Below are 17,428 nucleotides of genomic sequence, written 5' to 3'. Positions count from 1 at the left end.
GGTATTGTAAATGCTGGCTCCCTATCATGGCTCACTGGGACAGAACAGTGCCATCATTGATGTTATTAGTAACACCTGTGCTTTTCTTACTCTGACAAATCAAAACGTCTGCTGTAAAAAATTAAAAAATATTCACGTCAAACCAAACAGTAACTTTTAATATTTACTGAACTATTTACTGAAGCTAGCTACGAGACTAGACAGATAAACAGATACTCAAGTGGACATTTTGACTAGTTGATGTGATTGGTTGGTTGAATTTAGGCACAGGCTTGGAGTGTTTAAGGTTGGACCTGATTCTATCAAACTACTCCAGCGCCTTCTTTCAACCACAGTCACTTTGTTACAGTACAACAAAGCAAACAAAGTAAGTGCACCTTTCAGCTCCTTTCAGTGTACTCAAAAGAAAAATGAGCAGCCCTTGCAACACACAAGAATGGTGGAGATGTCTCATGACCACACACAGTGGGACCTGGTCTCAGAACATACCAAAACAGTAGTTAGGTAGTCGAGAGCAAAGTTTGATTTAGTGTGAGATTTTCAAGATCAGTAAGAAAATGTTGAAAAATTCTGATGTACTCTCCAGCCCTGTTGGTTAGCACTGTTGGTTAATTAGTGCACTGGGATAATCTGCAGAGGAAATTTCTGATGTTAGGACACTCTAAGGGAACTTACTGTGCTGGGCACTAAGTGTAAGAGTTTACATGCCTCAGCTCTTGTGCAAATGTGATAAATGTCAGGAATGTCAGATGGTCAGAATCTTGTTGTTTTTATTATGAATTATGTGAAAAATCTATATTAATAATTCTGAATAAAACAAAAAATTCTACCATGACCTTACCTAAGATTTTGAGGAGCTTCTCCAAAGAGGCTACAGATTTCTCTGATTTGCTTCAGGGCAGGAATCACCCATTTGTCATTGGTTCGTAGTTCCTCTATGAAGCGATCTATCCACTGGATTTTCTGTGTGTCTCTGTCCTGTGGGTGAAAATTACACATCTTCAGTATTTGGAGTTTAATAAGCTTTGTCTGTTATTTTGCATGCCATTTACTATTAAGCATATTCACTAACAACAGCCCAACATGTACCTGTGAGCAACTGTAATCCAATATCTTGATGTGGGCACTAAGAGCCTGGTCCATGATGTCTACAGGCACATCATCACTGTGTGCCAGGTTCCACAGTAGGTTGAGGACCTTGTGGGCCATCACACCATCCTTATCATCCTCAGCCAAGCGCCGGATAAGTTCCAGCAGTTTTTCACGCTGCTTCTTGCTGGCGTTGGTCCAGCTTGCCTGCACAAAATGAAGAACCAAGCCTGGATGTCAAGGTAGCAGGTACAACAGTATGTTGTTGACTGTAATGTTATGAAGCCAGAACCAAATGGAAAGATGCAATATAGTATGTGGCTTTTGTGATCTGTGATTACTTAATACAACTTTTACTCACCTTGAAACAGTCAAAAAGATGATCAAGCTGCTCAGGTGAGAAGTCCCATGCCAGCTTGGCCAGGAGGTCATGGACATTCTTCACAATGGCCTCATGTTTACCAGCCTGCAGATGTTCAGAGACAACAACCCGACTGTTGGGTTAACAAAATATTTCTAAGATACACCACCAGATGTCTCAGCAGTGTCAGGGATATGCTGCTACTGCAATATGGACAATTGACAGCCAACTTATTGTCTGCAATGTACAACAGCAGTTGTGTTTCAGTGACAGGAAAGTGGGTCCTTGTACCATGTGCTTTGACTGGATGGTCTTTTCAATTTCTCTTTTTTTAAGCCATGTAAGGTCCCATTAAGGTTCCAAATCTCATTTTCAAGAGTTACCTGGCTAAAACAGCAGCTTCAATTAGATATAGTTGACAGTGACACCAGTTAAATGTGTTTTTGTGTTCTGCACTGAGTTAATTAATTATGGTTAAATGAAATAAGGAAGGCACGGGTGGAGTAGTTAAAATCAATGACAATTTCCAATTCCAGTACTCTGGCAGCTACAGTCTCTTCAAATTCACTCCAAGTTTTCACTTCCTTCAGTTAAAAAATCCTTCTGAAGTTCATTCCAGGACACAGGACCATCACTGCCTGAATGCATTTAGCCTTTTCAAAACAAATTTACATTAACATACATACAGATTTCCCTGGCAAGCCAAGTTTGTAGTATAAAGAACAACATTATTCTGTGACCAAATGTGACCTTTGGCCTTCATCAAGGTAATCTGATTACAGCTTCATCTGCATCTACCCTACACCACAAGCTGAAAATCGCTGGTTTCGCTTCTTTATATAACAAGTAGAATTTTGACCTCTTCTTCATGCACCTTGAGAGTAGGTGAAATTGTGCCAGAAATCCCTACTCTGTTTCTTCTTTGGGTGTGACTTGTGCCAGATCTACAGCTGTGTGTTTCGTGATCACAAAATGCAGACACTACCTGTACTGACATGGTCAGTAGCACAAACACTAGTGATATCAGCTGAGTGGCTCAATGGATTAAAAAAAACTGACCAGACAACTATGCCAGTCCAAAACGTAATATCAACCAAATAGCATCGAGCCATTTTGATTCAGCATTCTAAAAAATTACAAGTGCATATCAGTTTGTCCCTACAGTGACCACAAAGCAACAGGATCAAGCACTTCAGTCATCTTATGTTTTGTTATGCAATATCACAATTAAGTAGCAAGTAGCAGTGCTACATTGTTGTATTCTGGAGAAGAAGACAACATGCGTTCAAGGCTTTATCCAACTCTACCTGTTTTGATCCAATGAAAATACAGCAATAATCAATATATCAGCACAGTCAGACTATATAAAAAAAAAAAACCTAATTATTTACATTACTGTTGTGTAACATTAGGTAAATACAGAACTCTGGAAAAACTAACTAACATCTGCATTTTTTGTTTCATATAATTTCTACATAGGACATCTTACCTCTGTTCACTTATAATGGGCATTTATCCCTGTACTGACCAATCCATTCACCATAAGTGTAACTCTATTATATAAGCTATTGTTCTTTGCAGTGTACCTGTGCAGCCCAGATGTTGTCCAGATCCTGCATTGTAAGAGCTTTCTCTTTGATAACGAAGCGCAGGATCTTCTCCAGTTTCTCCACGTACTGTGGCTGGTGCAAACTGTCCCTGAGCACAATGGACAGGATGTGGTTCTGCTGGATCCACTCCTGTGGTAGTGTGAAGCGAAACAGAAAGGAGAAGTGGCTTTTAGGGATGGAGAACTTTTTTGATGGCAAGTTCAAAAGTTAAGAGCTGAGGACAGATTACCGCCATGCGCTCTGCAGTCAGCCACTCCTCCTCTTCAGGGTTATGCCGATGAGTGTAGTAGGACACACTGGAGATCACCTTGTTAACTTCATTTAGTGCATTCATTTTGCCATTAAAAGAAGAAATTTGCAATAACCTGGTGATAAAAATCAAGAATTGATTCAATGAGCGTCAAGTCATATTAAATGTGAATGATTATCACTGTGCTCAAGTGTGAACAAAAAACCTTGACATGATGAAAAGAATTTACATTTTCTTATTATCTTTTGTTACTCACCTAAGAATCATTTTTAACCTAAAAATCTCTAAATTCTTCACGGTCTCCTCCTGTCCTGGTACACGAGAGGCCAGATTCTTCAGAGACTTGATTATCATGGACAGTGCGTCGTTTTTGGCTTCGTTCTTGGCCTCTTTCTTCAGCTCCTCATCTGTGAGATTCTCTAGAAACTGGGGAACCATCTCGATGACTGGAAGGAAGTACTTTTTTACCGTGTGCAATGTGAGGAACTCATAACACTGGCCAAAAGGCCTGTAAAGAAGAGAGCACAAAATCAGCACTCTGACAACCCATAGAATGTTAAGGAAAGCCCATTGGTGTGGTGTAGAATATGTACAATATGATGTATTTTCATTAAACAATAGTCTCACTTGATAAGTGCAGCGATGATCTGGACGTTCAGTGCTTGGCCGCTCATGAAGCGATCGTGCAACATTTGAAACCCGTTTAACGTGCCAAATTTGTTTATTAAGTCCACCAACCAGCCCTGTAAATAGGAAACACAAGAGAAACAGATTAAATAATTAAAAATAAAAAAAATAAACAAATTCCAAGTTGTTTTTCTCTTCAATTGTGTCCCATCTGAGAATGAGATTCCAGGCCATGAGGAAGACAAACAGGGGTAAATGGGGCTAGGGAGAAACTTTAAACAGCTCTGCTTAACCAAAAATGCTTCTGCAATTTTTTAGTCAATAAATAATGTAAAGCTTGTGAAAAGTTTGCACTGCAGTTAAATTGGGTGTCAACCTTAAGAAAGAAAAAAAAGAAAAGACAAACCGTAGCAAAATCTGACTTAATAGTTGCACAGTGGAACCCTAAGTAGTCCTGGGCCCTCTGCCAACAGAGGCAGACAGGCAGGCAGTGCTGCAGCACTGTTCATACTGACCCCATGCCCACGCTGCATTCATCACTCTTTCACTGTGTAATTCCTATTCTCTGGTGTATCCACCTTCTCTTTTACAAAATCTGCTTTCTGACACAAGCACTAAGTGTCTTATAGAATGTGAGTTCCATATTTTTCATTATCAGTCTATTCCACAGAGGGACCATCTCTGTCTCACCAGGGCCCTCAGGGTAAGACTAAAATGCCACTCTATGGATTTTGTCCATGAGGAATAAAGACAGCCTGACTGTCCTCTGGAGAAAGTAAACAGTCTGTTTTCTGCATGATTCTTCATGACAAAATGATTTTTTATTTTCCAAATGCCTAATATCTATTATGCAACACCACGCACAATCTAGACTGTTGTAAAGTGCATTTGAGATAGAGATGTTCCAAGACCATTTTCAAAGAGTAGGTTACTGTTTTAGAGCAGCGAAAAAGAATTGATTTCCGGTAAACAGTGTAACGTTAGCCATTAGCAAAATGTCAGGAATTACAAATTACATGGTATTTTATCACTTGTTTTTTAGGCAGCATCGGAGGCATTTCAGATACTAGTATCGGAATCAGAACAACTCTCATTTCAGACAGACGGTCGTTTGATCACAGGATGCAAGAGAAAAAGCAATGAGGTCAGTTTTAAGATAAAGTGAAACCCTGGCAAGTTGAAAGAATGAGGAGGAAAGAAAAATATTTAAAGGGTACAATTTTTATGTTTGGTCAACCGTTGCAGTGATTCACCTTAGGAGATCGTGGGTCCGGTGGTCGGGCGAAGAGCTCATCATCAGCCAGCTGTGCTCCAGCGGGGACAGTCTCAGAGGGCCGTGTGCCATTGTAGATGTGGAACTTGCAGTGAGGGTTGGTGGCCATGGCCAGCAGCTCTAGTAGAGGGAACCAGTCCTGAGAGAGCTTGGCCACACACAACTCCACCAACCGGTGTGTGTTATTGATGATACACCTCTGTGAAGCAAGATTTTTGGGTAGACAAAAAGTGACACATTAACTATTAGACAGGAGAGACAGAGGAAGAAAGTGGAGGACAAAAAATTCCAGTGCCAGGTTCATGAATAAATGTAAAGTACGTGTACCGAACTCTGGACTTATAGAGTAAGTCAAAACCATCCTTCACAGCTGACAGCTGTGAAACTGCAGAGGTGGCTGTACAACTGCTACTATCAAACCAAGAGTATGTACTAATAAAAAAGGGGCAAGTCATATGCCATGACTTTAAATATACACATATTACGACTATAACCAACTAAGAATTGACAAGTTAACCTGAATTTGATTTAAACAGTTGGGTCAATGCTTATGCACTATAGTTTTTGTTACTATTGTTGCTAAAAACTGAATGCTATGACTGATACAAACAGAAAACATGGTGAAGGGATTTAATAAAAGGTATTAATTGTATTTTGTCACAATTAGTGTCTGAATTCTTGGGTTAGGGCCAAAAAACAGGTTTTGTGAGGTCTCTGTGACTTTTGACCAACAAAAGCTAATCAGTTCATCCTTTAGTCTAAGTTGACATTTATGCCAAATTTGAAGAAATTCCCTCAAGGCATTGCTGAGATATCGTGTTCACGAGAATGGGATGGACGACGGATGGACACCCAAAAACACAATGCCTCTGGCCACGGCCAGCGAGGCATAAAGACACTGCCTAATCTCATCATTATTAAAATGACTAAAACGCTCCCCCTGCATGGCTCCTGACTGGTTTGCAGATATGAAGTAACCAGATATAAGGAATCAATGTGGGACTGACGCATCATAGAATTCGAGAGAAGCTTTTAGAGACTTCAGAAGAAACTGGTTTCTTCCTTAACATTTTTTGAGAAAAAAATCAGTGCAGCTCTGGAACATTAAAAATAAAATACAACCCTGTGTAATATACTAAATATATAAAAATTTAAACCTAGTCAACATTATTTTAAGTAAAGGTGACAGGAGTAACACTGACATTTTGCTCCTTTACCTCCTTGTCTGTCTCACTGGTCTATCATGAAAAGGTTCCACACATCAATTTCCCTAATACAGCACAACAAGCCAGATTCTGCAACTTCTAACAAAGATCAATGATCACTGCTGACGTTGCCTCTTTCACTAGGCTATACAAAAACTAAACAGAAAACTCAATATACAGGCAAGACCCCTGTCTGAACAATTTATACATCCCATGAGATAAGGGCAAAGATGTCAAACAGTTAGTAAAGCCAAGATGACTCCGCTGACTCATGCCACCAAGGTTAACAAAATATAGATTTTTGTGACCCTTTCATAACCACATTGATCCCCTCTATTCAAACCAGAGAAAGCATTAAATGCTTCCTCAAAAGCTCAAGAGAGTGGTTAAATTGGATGCCTTGTCTTAAATAAAAGTTATATGTACCACAACACCAGGGGTGGGAGAAAAAAAAATTGATTCACTCCAGTATTGTTATTCTTTTTGCTAGCTGGTTAGCCTGATCAGTGCGTGAACCAGATAGTTGTTTGCTCAGAGTGAATAATTCTTCATATTTAACAGTGCCGCTGACCAGTAAAAGTTTAACTTTCTGCTAACTGCAAACAGCTAACTGTTGTTGTGTGACTGTCTGTGGACTGGAAGGTTCAAGTTCACAGTGACCAGTCAACACTTCCAGCCCAAGGCGAGCTTGGGCCTGCTATAGAATAAAAGCACCAGTAAAAGCACCAGCACCATCTTTTTTCATTCATTTCCTTATAACAGTACTTTATTTAACTTTATTATAACAATACCTTATTTAACTTTTTTATGACAGCCCTTAATTTAACTTCATTGTAACAGCAGTTTATTTAACCTAGTATTTAATTCAACTAACAGGTAGAAGACTAATTCATGGCCTACTGACCTCTTTAATGGTATTCCTAATGAGATTTTTTTGTTAGCATGGCTTTGAGACAGAGCCAAGAGTTTTAAGCAATGATGCTGCTGAAATAAAATGTAGAATAACTGACAAAAAAGTGCATGACTCAAATTTTTCCCTTGGTCTAGTGTTAAAAAGTTAAAAAAAATTAAAATATTGAATTGCAATACATCCTGCTTTGGAATCCAAGTATTGTGGTAGTATTGAAACGGGAGATAAACATATCGCCTCAGCCCTACAAAATACATAACAAAAATGAAGACTCACATGAATCTCAAACTTCCAGCCACTGACTGCCTCGTCTGTCAGGATCTTTGTGAAGGAGATGGTCAGACCATCTCGGAAAAACCTCTGACATGCCTCACACTTCACATCCAGTCCTGCAAAGAATGACATCACTCATTTATTACCAGTCATATAAAATGTGCTACAATGTGAAACAAAAAACATTCAGCCTTAAGAGTATGAATGGCTTTGTACCTCGCCAAAGACAAAATGCAGGTTGTGTGCAGATACCAGAGAGGTTTATTCTTTAATATTAAAAATACCTTTTTAAGACTAAATACAAGGACATTAAAGACAAGATCATTCATTAAGTTTTCAGTTGACTAATGGCCTGGGTAGGGGCTGTCTGAGTGTAATTAAAACAGTGTAAAGCTACAATTTAGATGCTGACATGAGGAAGGTCATTTGTTGAGAAAATTTACTCTTGTAATATAGTAATAAAATTATTGCAGATAGAGTAAAAGTAATGTTTATGAGAGTAATGTTTGTAATATGTTTATATGGCTATTACAGGATGTCTAAGTGTTGGGTATTTGTGTATGTTTATGCGTATTTTAGCATTTTAGTATGCTCTGTAGTCTACATCTCACTTTGGAGGTGCAGGTAAATACTGAGGTGTTACAAAGTCAGAAACGCATGTGCGATGAATCCAAAACACAGCAGATGACACACAATGTGTTAACAGAAACATACTGCATATGACTTACAGGCTACTCCTCCCAAAGCACATGTAGGCCACATCTATTCCTAATTTTCATTCCTATTTTGAGCAAATAAACACATCTGATTTGTAACTTTTTTCCCTTAAGTTGTGTTTCTTTCATTGCCAACAGAGTGAGAAGAGGTAGAATTATGTTTTGAGATGTTTTGTGAATAAACTATGATATAATACCATCAACCCCCAATAATCGACTGAGTTATACATGAAGCATAAAGGCTCAGTATTTGTTGGCTCCATTTCCTAAAATGTGAAGATGTGTTGCTTGTCTCTTTTTTATATCATTGTAAATTAGAAATCTTTATTCAAATTATTCAAATGCCATTTGAAAATGCCACATTGGGTTGTGGAACACTTGGTGGGATATTTCTCTTTCTATATTTTATAGTCTGAATGACTGATCAAATGGTTGATAAAATATTTGACAAATAAATTAAAAATGAAAATAATTGTTATTTGTGGCTCTATTCTCTACACTTCCAATGTAATTTGTGATGATTAACAGTCTGTACAGGATGATATGGCTAAGGAAGCACTGCCAGATGAATGACAGAAAGCATCTTGGACACAGAAAATTCTGTATATCCATACCTTTTTTACTCAGGTCTATAGCAGCTTCCAAAAGGACTTCCAACTCTCCTTTTGGCAAAACTGGAACAACCCAACGAGGCCTGGGAGAAAAAAGAACACATGAATAAAACGAAAAACACCAAGAAGCTCAGTTTACCCTCAGCTGTTAAGAATCTGTGTAATATGATTAGACTGAATGTGAAGTAAATTTTAGAGGAGGCATACAAAATCAATGGAGAGTAGCAAAGTCAAGTGAAGATGCCTCTGCATAATTTGATAATAGAATAAAATAGAATGAAAATTTTGATCTTTCATAAACATACAGGGTCAGGGGGGAAAAGGCCTGAAATAAAATAATGTAAATGTGTAAACGTAAAGTTTTGAAATCGTTGTCATACCACTGGATTAGGGGTGACCTAATATGTAGTCTCTGTCAGGATGTGAGTAAAATACCTGTTGATCATGTCATCCAGCTTGGCTAGGTCAGTGTGAGGGAAAGCAGGCTCCTCCTCTTCCAGCTGAGGGGGCCCATCCCCTTGGCCCTGCTCATCTGGTGGGCTCACTGGAGAGTTCTCATTAGATGAGTTAGGAGATGATGTCTGTATAAAAAAAGATAAATAAATGAATAAATCACAGAATGCCTATTGATCTCTGTGGATGTATCATACAAACAAAGTATGACAGTAATACCAACAATAATCTTTATTCAATTGATAAATAAACAAGACTAGAATAAACAAGAGGCTAGAGGGCCTCATTAGGCTGTAATGCTCATTATACACACTCATTATACTCCAGACTGCTGTTTATTTAATTTGCAAGCTCCTCTGGTCAGTCACTATCAAGGCTGTATGATTGTAGTGTTTTAATGGAGCACAGTGGGGCATTTTTGATAACTGGTGTACCTGGAGTAACTAGACAAAGGATCAGAAACAGACCTGGCTTCATGTAGTTGTTACCAATCCATCAAAAAAAAAAAAAAAAAACAAGGCTTGGTCAAAACCACACACATTTACATTAAGCAGTCCAGCCATATAGGCTGCCTCTCCTACTCTGTGTGCTCACATATACAGTATTTTAATACAACCAAAATTCCAATAAAGCTGCTCTCATTTACATGCAAGACGCAAAAGAATATCTTTCTTATTTTGTCTTTCACACAGCAAACAGCCTCCTTCAAGAATCCACAATAGTTTTCCCCTTTTGCACTTCCTCAAGAAGGGACGGGGGCCTTTATTTACCTCAACTGCAGAAGGTAACAGACCCTTATTTGAGGCAGGCTTGTATTAGAAGCAGGTCTTTATTTCTAATTCCCTCTGTTTTTTATGTATAATTAGCCATAGCGGTATTTTAGTGCACAGCCTCATTTTCAGTCACTCTCGTTTGCCATGTTTAAGTAACTGCATTATCTGTTAATGCAAACTCAACACCTGTAACCATTTCAAATGAAAAGCCTTCTAGTGTTTCAGTGAACAGAAGCACCTTATTTCTTAGCAGGGCTTTTATTGCCGCCCTTGCATGCTGCAGTACGTGTATTGTCTCATTTCTGGTTGCTGGTTTTCTGTTGTTTACATGCCATTCATTATTCTTATTCCTAAAGCCTCAGTGGGCAACCATAAAAAGCTCCAGCCATATACTAGGTTTATACCTAGTCTTGTTTGAAAAAAGTCTTAAAGGCTGGGGACACATGCGTCGCGTGTGCACAGCAGCTATGGAACGCAAAAATAGACAGAGAGAAGACCTATTGGCAGTCATTTTGACATCATACCAGCAATATTATACGAAATTGACATCCTCCACTATAGTCTATGTCTAGACTGAATCTGAACATGTCATAGACACGAAAAACATTTATATATTTTTTAAACTATTTTAGCAGCTGCATGTGGAGACAGTGGAATTTTAGAGGCATTTTCTGACAAAAATAAATCAGAAATTAATTGATGAGAAATCCAACATTCAAGAATCCTGCAAACTCTATGTAGACAGAATGAGCTGGCAGTAGCAGCGACGGAGCAGACATGCAGCCATTGTGAACACACACATGTTTTTTCCACAGCAGATAGGCAACGGCAGCAGCAAGGCACACGCCACACATCCAACTCTAGCAACAAACGTGCTAATTTGGTAACACACAGGCTGTAAACAGCCCTCTAATACAACCTTTGTTTATGCCAACTCATTTTGAAAGAGCAAGATTCAGTAGGAAACTCCAACTCGGTCATGTGGCATCCAGCCGACCAATGGTGGAAATATAATCATTGAACTCTGATCACTCACTTTGTCAGTCATTCACAGATATTCACAACTATAGGGCTGGCCCTGCTGTTGCAGTCCAGCCAAAAAAAGAAATTGCTGTAAATTTTATAAATGGATGTTTTCCTGCAAATTTCCAGCAAACCAGACTGCAAAATGCATTTCAGTGAAGCTTCTGCAAAATCAGTTATTTCTGGTTAAAAATTATTTTTCAAAACGTGCTAGGTCTAGGCACAGCTGACTTGTTGACCTGCAAACCATGAGTCAAAGTTTTATTGCAGTTACATATATTTGTTTCTATAGTGACATATGCGAATAAAAAGGCAAGGCTTTCTTGTATGGGGGTCAGATTTCCATTGTTGTTGTCTCTAATTGTACATGCATGCAGGTATAAAGAGGCAGGTGTCTCTGCTGAAAGATCCATAAATAAAAAACATTCAAATCCTAATTCTCATAGTTTGGGGCATACAGAGCAATGCTCTTCTCATCTCCATCTACCCAGAGGAAACAAAAAGTGAGGGTTGACATGGTTGTTTAAGTGTATATATGTATGTTTGTGGGTGTACCTCTGTTACGGTGCAGTCAAATGGATATTTATGAAGGAAGAGTGTTGGAGAAACAAAGGTAACAATGAGGTAACAACAGAGAATGGTCATATTGTGCATTTCTCAATTACACATTCAGAAATGCACAACGTGACCATTCTCTTTATTTCTTTACTCGTCCTTTTGAGTGTGTATGAACATTAGCAGTGGTGTGAGCAGCTGTGTATGGGAGAGTAAAAGAGGGATACACGTAGTCGATGAGATGCATAACTGAAAAATATGAAATGTGGGGGTGTGTGGCGAAGGCTCCTTCTGCTTGGCTGACCTACATAGGCAGCTTGCCTCTCACGTCTTACCACGGCTCATCTCTAACCAACACCGGCCTGCACATGCACACGCACAAAGACAAACACACACACACACACACACACACACACACACACACACACACACACACACACACACACACACACACACACACACACACACACACACCCTTTATCCATCACTCAAGAGGCTCTGTTCATTGATGCCTCGCCTTCACTCTCTTTCTCCCTCTTTTCCGCTCCCTCCTCCCCTCTCTTTTCGTCCCCTTGGGCATCTGTGTGTGGTTAGGTACGAGCTATATCTGTTTAAAAAAACTCTGCTGCAGTGTCTGAATTAACAAAAAGGGAAATGTTAAAAAACACACCAACCCTTCTCCCTTCACAGGTAAATTTAATTACATGTGTCTATTGTCAGAAACATTTAAAACAAATTTAAAAAAAAAAAAAAAAAAAGACAAGATCAAAAATATTGAGTGCAAAGGACAAGAAACAGTGGATCCATGTATTAGCTGAAAAGATGATGCTGACCTGGTTCTGTGGCAGTGGGGGTTGGCTCTGAGCATCAGGTGCCTGACCCTGGCCCTGACTGTCATTGCCCCCCACCGGAGAGCCACGCGTGGTGGCTGTCATGCTCGCCACAGGGCAGATCTTGGCAATCTTGGCCTCTTAGGGAGCGCTGGCCAGGAGGGAAATTACAGCCACCTCAGCTGTAGAGCAGAGGGAAGAGAGCCCGAACACACGAGAGAGGGACACAAGCACCTGGAGATCTGGATGTGCCGCTGAGACCATTGCATAACCTGGAGCAGAGACGAGGGGTAAAGGTCAGAATTATGAGCTGGCTGGTTAAGTTACTTATAATATACATGAGCAAAATAGGTTAACAGATGGTTATAATCTTGTACTGCATTACCATGTAAATCATCTATCTATCAATCTAATTCTGAACTGGGCTGTTTATTAGTTAACCATTTTCTTGAACAAGCTACCGATCAAAAGTTCTTTGTGCAGTGACCAACTAGCTGTACTATGAATTATGACTCTGGGTTTGAAAGGCTGATATGGATCACTGATTTAAATGTCATTAGATTCAGAATATCAGAACCAATCAAAAATTTGCTCCTGACCCACTACATCTTAATTACACCTGACAAAGAAAGCAACTTCATCATTTTTCACATTTACAATTCTAGTTGTGTGTCCTGCACCTGCACACTTGTCTAAATCACCACATAGAAGTTTCAAAGGTCGAATGGCATTACTAACAGACATTTTTACATATCTTTCAGACACCAAGTGAACGCGCCATTTCGGGACACAACACTGCAGTGGCTGGCGATACTGCTCCCTCTAGCCTTACAATAGAAATGCTGCCATAAACCTGTTGTCCCACTATGTTTTTTAGTCACACTAGCCGTAAAACAGAGGTAAGAGGCAGCTCAATACAGTCCGAATCGTGTTTTCATTTGAACGCTTAAATTATGTTGCATTATGCTAACTAGCAGCCATATGACACTGCCTGTCTGAATCCAGCTCAAGTCCCACCACAGTCATCTCAAATTGTGCGAGGGTGGATGTGTACAAACACCAGCGGGTGTGTGGTGGCCATAGGTCAGTCACGAGAGAGTGTGAAGTGAAAACACTGCTTTACTTTCATAATAATAATTTTCTCTGACTGGCATATTGAAATACTACAAACCTGGTCCTTAATAATACACATTATCCAATTTTGATTGGCACCTGATTAACTAATGCATCCCTAGTTATAGACTATGCTAATTTGAGAGCAACAATTACCACAACTATTAAAAGACACCTTGAAACAGTCTCCAGACCCACTTCATAAGCTCTGGTCAAATCAGTTTTATTTGTATTTTTGTATATATTGTACTTATATAATGTAACCAATTCATCTCTACAATCTTCTTTGGATACCTTTGTCTCTGCCAATTCTGTTCATCACAACCTGGGTCTTGTTTTGTTGTTTTGACCACGATTCTTAATGATTACAATTAAACTGTGCCAAAATAACTGCAGTGATATGGAAAAATGGTGACACTATTGCATGCTGCAGTCTAATGGAATAAGAGTGAGCTGTCAAATGATCAGAACATTAAAAACAAGCCAGCAGTTTGACCAGATTATCTAAACCACTGAATTTGGGGGTAAATCCAGTAGTGTGAGTTAGATTCCCTCAGTGCATAGGAAAACTGTGTGCACTCATATCCATGCTCAATATAGCAGGTCAAAGTTAAACCAGGAAGTTGGTCTGTGAACTATGACACAGAAAGTTTATTGTTGTTGTTTGTTTACCATTTGTATTATAAATTTCTATTCCAATTACTTCTGTCTAATCTGCTTTTTGTTTTTTAAACCTGCATGATCAAGGTGTCCTAGTGGCTTTAGGCCTGAGTTGTACTAGCTTGTGGATGCGTACACGAACAGCTGTGGACACCACAGACAAGCTGTTTTCATTTATACTCCGCTTGGAGTCTTCTGCACATGCATACTGATCAAATATCAGACAAATCAATCATACAAATTAAAATGGCAACATCCATGCAAGAAGAAACAACTTTGTCTGCTGTACTATGCCGTTAAAAATGAATTGTAGAGGTGAGGGTAGCAGCAGACATCCTCATACAGCCTCTCTTCAAACTCATGTTTGTTTTCTAGCTCACACGCAGTTGGTACCCAGTGGAGGGCATGTGCAGTTGATACCCTGAGGACATAACAAATTAGTGGGTACATGGACATCTATGCCAGAGCCTCACATAGACCCTCTGATGACAAAAGAATTTAAACTAATAAGAGTCTGTTACCGTTTTAAAAGAGTAACACCCACACAGGATTATAGCACAATGACAGACCTAATGATAAACTGCTGACCTTTGGGGCCAACACAATTGGCACACATGCCTTCATATCAGCAACAGAGAAGCTGAACTCTGATATTATTATAAAATAAGCAAGTAATGGTTATTTATTAGTACCCGTTGCTTAAAATGCCCGTAATGTAGCACTAGACAACAATAAAACCACAACAGTTAAACATCATGTGATATGCTGACAGACACAAATTAAACAAATGTAAATTCAGTGTCACAGGATAGGACTCAATATGATGGTTGCCAATTACACTGTGCATCTCTGACAAGGCAATCAACACCACACCCTTCAGTCTTCCTGCCATTAGAATTAACAATTAGGTTTTAGAGTCAGTGCCACATTTAAATTATGTAACTTTCGGTTTCAAGGTGGGAAAGGGTAATGTCACACCAGAACCCTCCTCCACAGCAATTGCTGTGATCAAAGTCAATACGGTGCAGAGCATCATAAAGGGAAGGGAACATGACTTGATGGTTTTTAGACAAAATTTTTAAAAAGATGACATCATTCTCTATGCTGTTTAAGAAGCTAAAACCTTGAGTTAAGTTGACAATCAAAATTCAAAGTCTAACCCAGCTCCAGAGAACTCTCTCTTTATGATCATACTTTCTAAAAGCCCATCTCTACTCAGTTGTCTACCCATAAACACCAATAGTTTAGGAGATCAGCAAAAACTGGGAGTAAGTAGAGAACTTAAGTAGATTGGTTGATGTACAATATGCAAAAGTTTCAGCTACAAATAAGACAAGCTTGATAGTATAAACATAAAGAACAATTAGTGTTGTTGCTCTGCCCTTTTGAAGAGCAATAACTGTTGTTAAAGCTAAAGCCATCAGTCTGTCTTTCAAGCATGTCCCTCACAAGTTAACGTGTGTACTAAATTGGCTGATTTCACTTTGGGTGACCAGAGGTCTATTTAGTGAGTAGCCATTCTATTTTTTTTAGGCGATAGCAATGGGGTGAAATGAGCTGTTAAAATTCATGTTTGGTTGATCTACTGTTGCAGAGCTTTCTTAGTTTAAGGGTAGTGAAACCACATTATTTCCTATTTTACAGGTGGCCAGTGACACTTGCTCCCGCATCAGCAATTAAGGTTGCAGCTGTCACTACAGACAGTACATTCTAGTCATTATTATAGGCAAGATCTGTCGAGTGCCTTTGGCTTGCTGGGAACGAAATGTCACATCATGTACATAGAGCTACGATCAGTAAAAACCACTCAGCGGCTAACTATCTACTAATGGGGGTACAGGGTGGATTACTTTCATGACGCACAAAAAACATTATGCTACGTCTTACACTCAAAAAAAGTGACACATACACGGTAGCAACATACGATATAAAGACAAACGTTAAGCTAGATCCAAATGCGGCCTTTTGGACTGCACCGGCTTTGAAACGTTACCGTTATTGTTATTTAAAACCCATTTTATGGTCGGTGAAATCGGTCCTGTAACATTATGTGTGCCGCCGTGGAACATGTTCAGCATTAGACGGTGCAGGTGCATACACAGTACACGGTGACATTACGTGACTAAGATTACAAACTACAGCCTTAACTACCGTTAACAGCTGGTTTATTTAGATATAACGCCTGCTGCTAGCTAGCTGCGGCAACTAACGTTAGGTTAGCCTGCAAGGCGATCCGCCCAGACAGCAGAGCAGTGAAGGCCTCGTCCAAAGCCCACTGCGCTGAGACAAGCAGGCCTCATTATTCGGTCGGGCCTAACATTATACTTGTCCAGCAAACCTTGGCTACAATACTGACGAGCTTAAACACACAGAGAGTTGACTGGTGATTAAAATCATGATCGATCTACCACCACTTTCCCTGGCGTTATTGTTGACCAACTATGTTGAGCATCGGCCGTGCTAACGAGCAGCAATCCAGATAAACAGTTGATGTTAGGTAGCCGTTAGCTTACGAGTAAATATCTGAAGGTGCATTTAGCTAACGTTTCTATTTTGACAAGCAGCTTGCTGATATGACTCGACAACTAATTAGTTTCCCAATATATAAAACGAACACTGCGATTTGGCTTAACGTCGCTTTGCAGCCATTTCAGCGTTCAAAATAAGTTAACCTAGCTAGCCATCTTAGATACGTTATACATATGTAAGTGACAGCGGAGTCGTCTATTTCCTGAAATTTAACTGAGTGTTCTGATCTGTATCGTCGCTAACTTATAACTTAGATAAAACAAACTGAAAATAAAATCTCGAAAGCCCGAATGAAACAAAAATGTTAACAGCAACGTGGATTGATAAAGCTATTATTCCTAAAGTATAAAATTGCCGATAGGAGGCTAACTACATTTCTGTAACTTGTAAACATGATACGTTTAAAGGAAATGTTCCTTCTCAGTCTGTAGACAGTGCCGAGGACTGTTTGCGGGTTGCTAGCGCTAGCTTGGCTCCAGTGAATCTAGCGGGGTGAGCTAATGAGACCACACGAACTGTTAAGACCATGAATTGCAGTTTAATCGCGATGACATTGTCAAAGACTGA

At 39.4% G+C, this 17,428-nt stretch overlaps 1 protein-coding gene across 9 annotated transcripts in view; it reads right to left on the bottom strand.

The window, feature by feature from the left end:
* Positions 1-17,428, bottom strand: part of usp9 (ubiquitin specific peptidase 9) — a 40,635-nt gene that overhangs the window by 22,528 nt on the left and 679 nt on the right. For all 9 annotated transcript variants that reach the window (XM_071479735.1, XM_071479751.1, XM_071479749.1 and 6 more), the window contains exons 2-13: positions 12,563-12,831; positions 9,361-9,506; positions 8,929-9,008; positions 7,602-7,714; positions 5,191-5,409; positions 3,938-4,053; positions 3,567-3,818; positions 3,290-3,425; positions 3,037-3,189; positions 1,451-1,555; positions 1,090-1,296; positions 842-978 (exon numbers count right to left, since the gene is read on the bottom strand). In XM_071479735.1, the coding sequence (XP_071335836.1) occupies positions 842-978; positions 1,090-1,296; positions 1,451-1,555; positions 3,037-3,189; positions 3,290-3,425; positions 3,567-3,818; positions 3,938-4,053; positions 5,191-5,409; positions 7,602-7,714; positions 8,929-9,008; positions 9,361-9,506; positions 12,563-12,664 (1,766 nt within the window). In that variant the 5' untranslated portion in view covers positions 12,665-12,831. The remainder of the gene's footprint in view (positions 1-841; positions 979-1,089; positions 1,297-1,450; positions 1,556-3,036; positions 3,190-3,289; positions 3,426-3,566; positions 3,819-3,937; positions 4,054-5,190; positions 5,410-7,601; positions 7,715-8,928; positions 9,009-9,360; positions 9,507-12,562; positions 12,832-17,428) is intronic.

This window comes from Trachinotus anak, unplaced genomic scaffold (assembly GCF_046630095.1).
Source record: "Trachinotus anak isolate AG129_WGS33_773 ecotype Australia unplaced genomic scaffold, CSIRO_AGI_Tana_v1 ptg000001l, whole genome shotgun sequence".
Classification (NCBI taxonomy): Eukaryota; Metazoa; Chordata; class Actinopteri; order Carangiformes; family Carangidae; genus Trachinotus; species Trachinotus anak.
The sequence above is the reverse complement of the archived record's forward strand: the minus strand, read 5'-3'. Positions and strand labels throughout refer to the sequence as shown.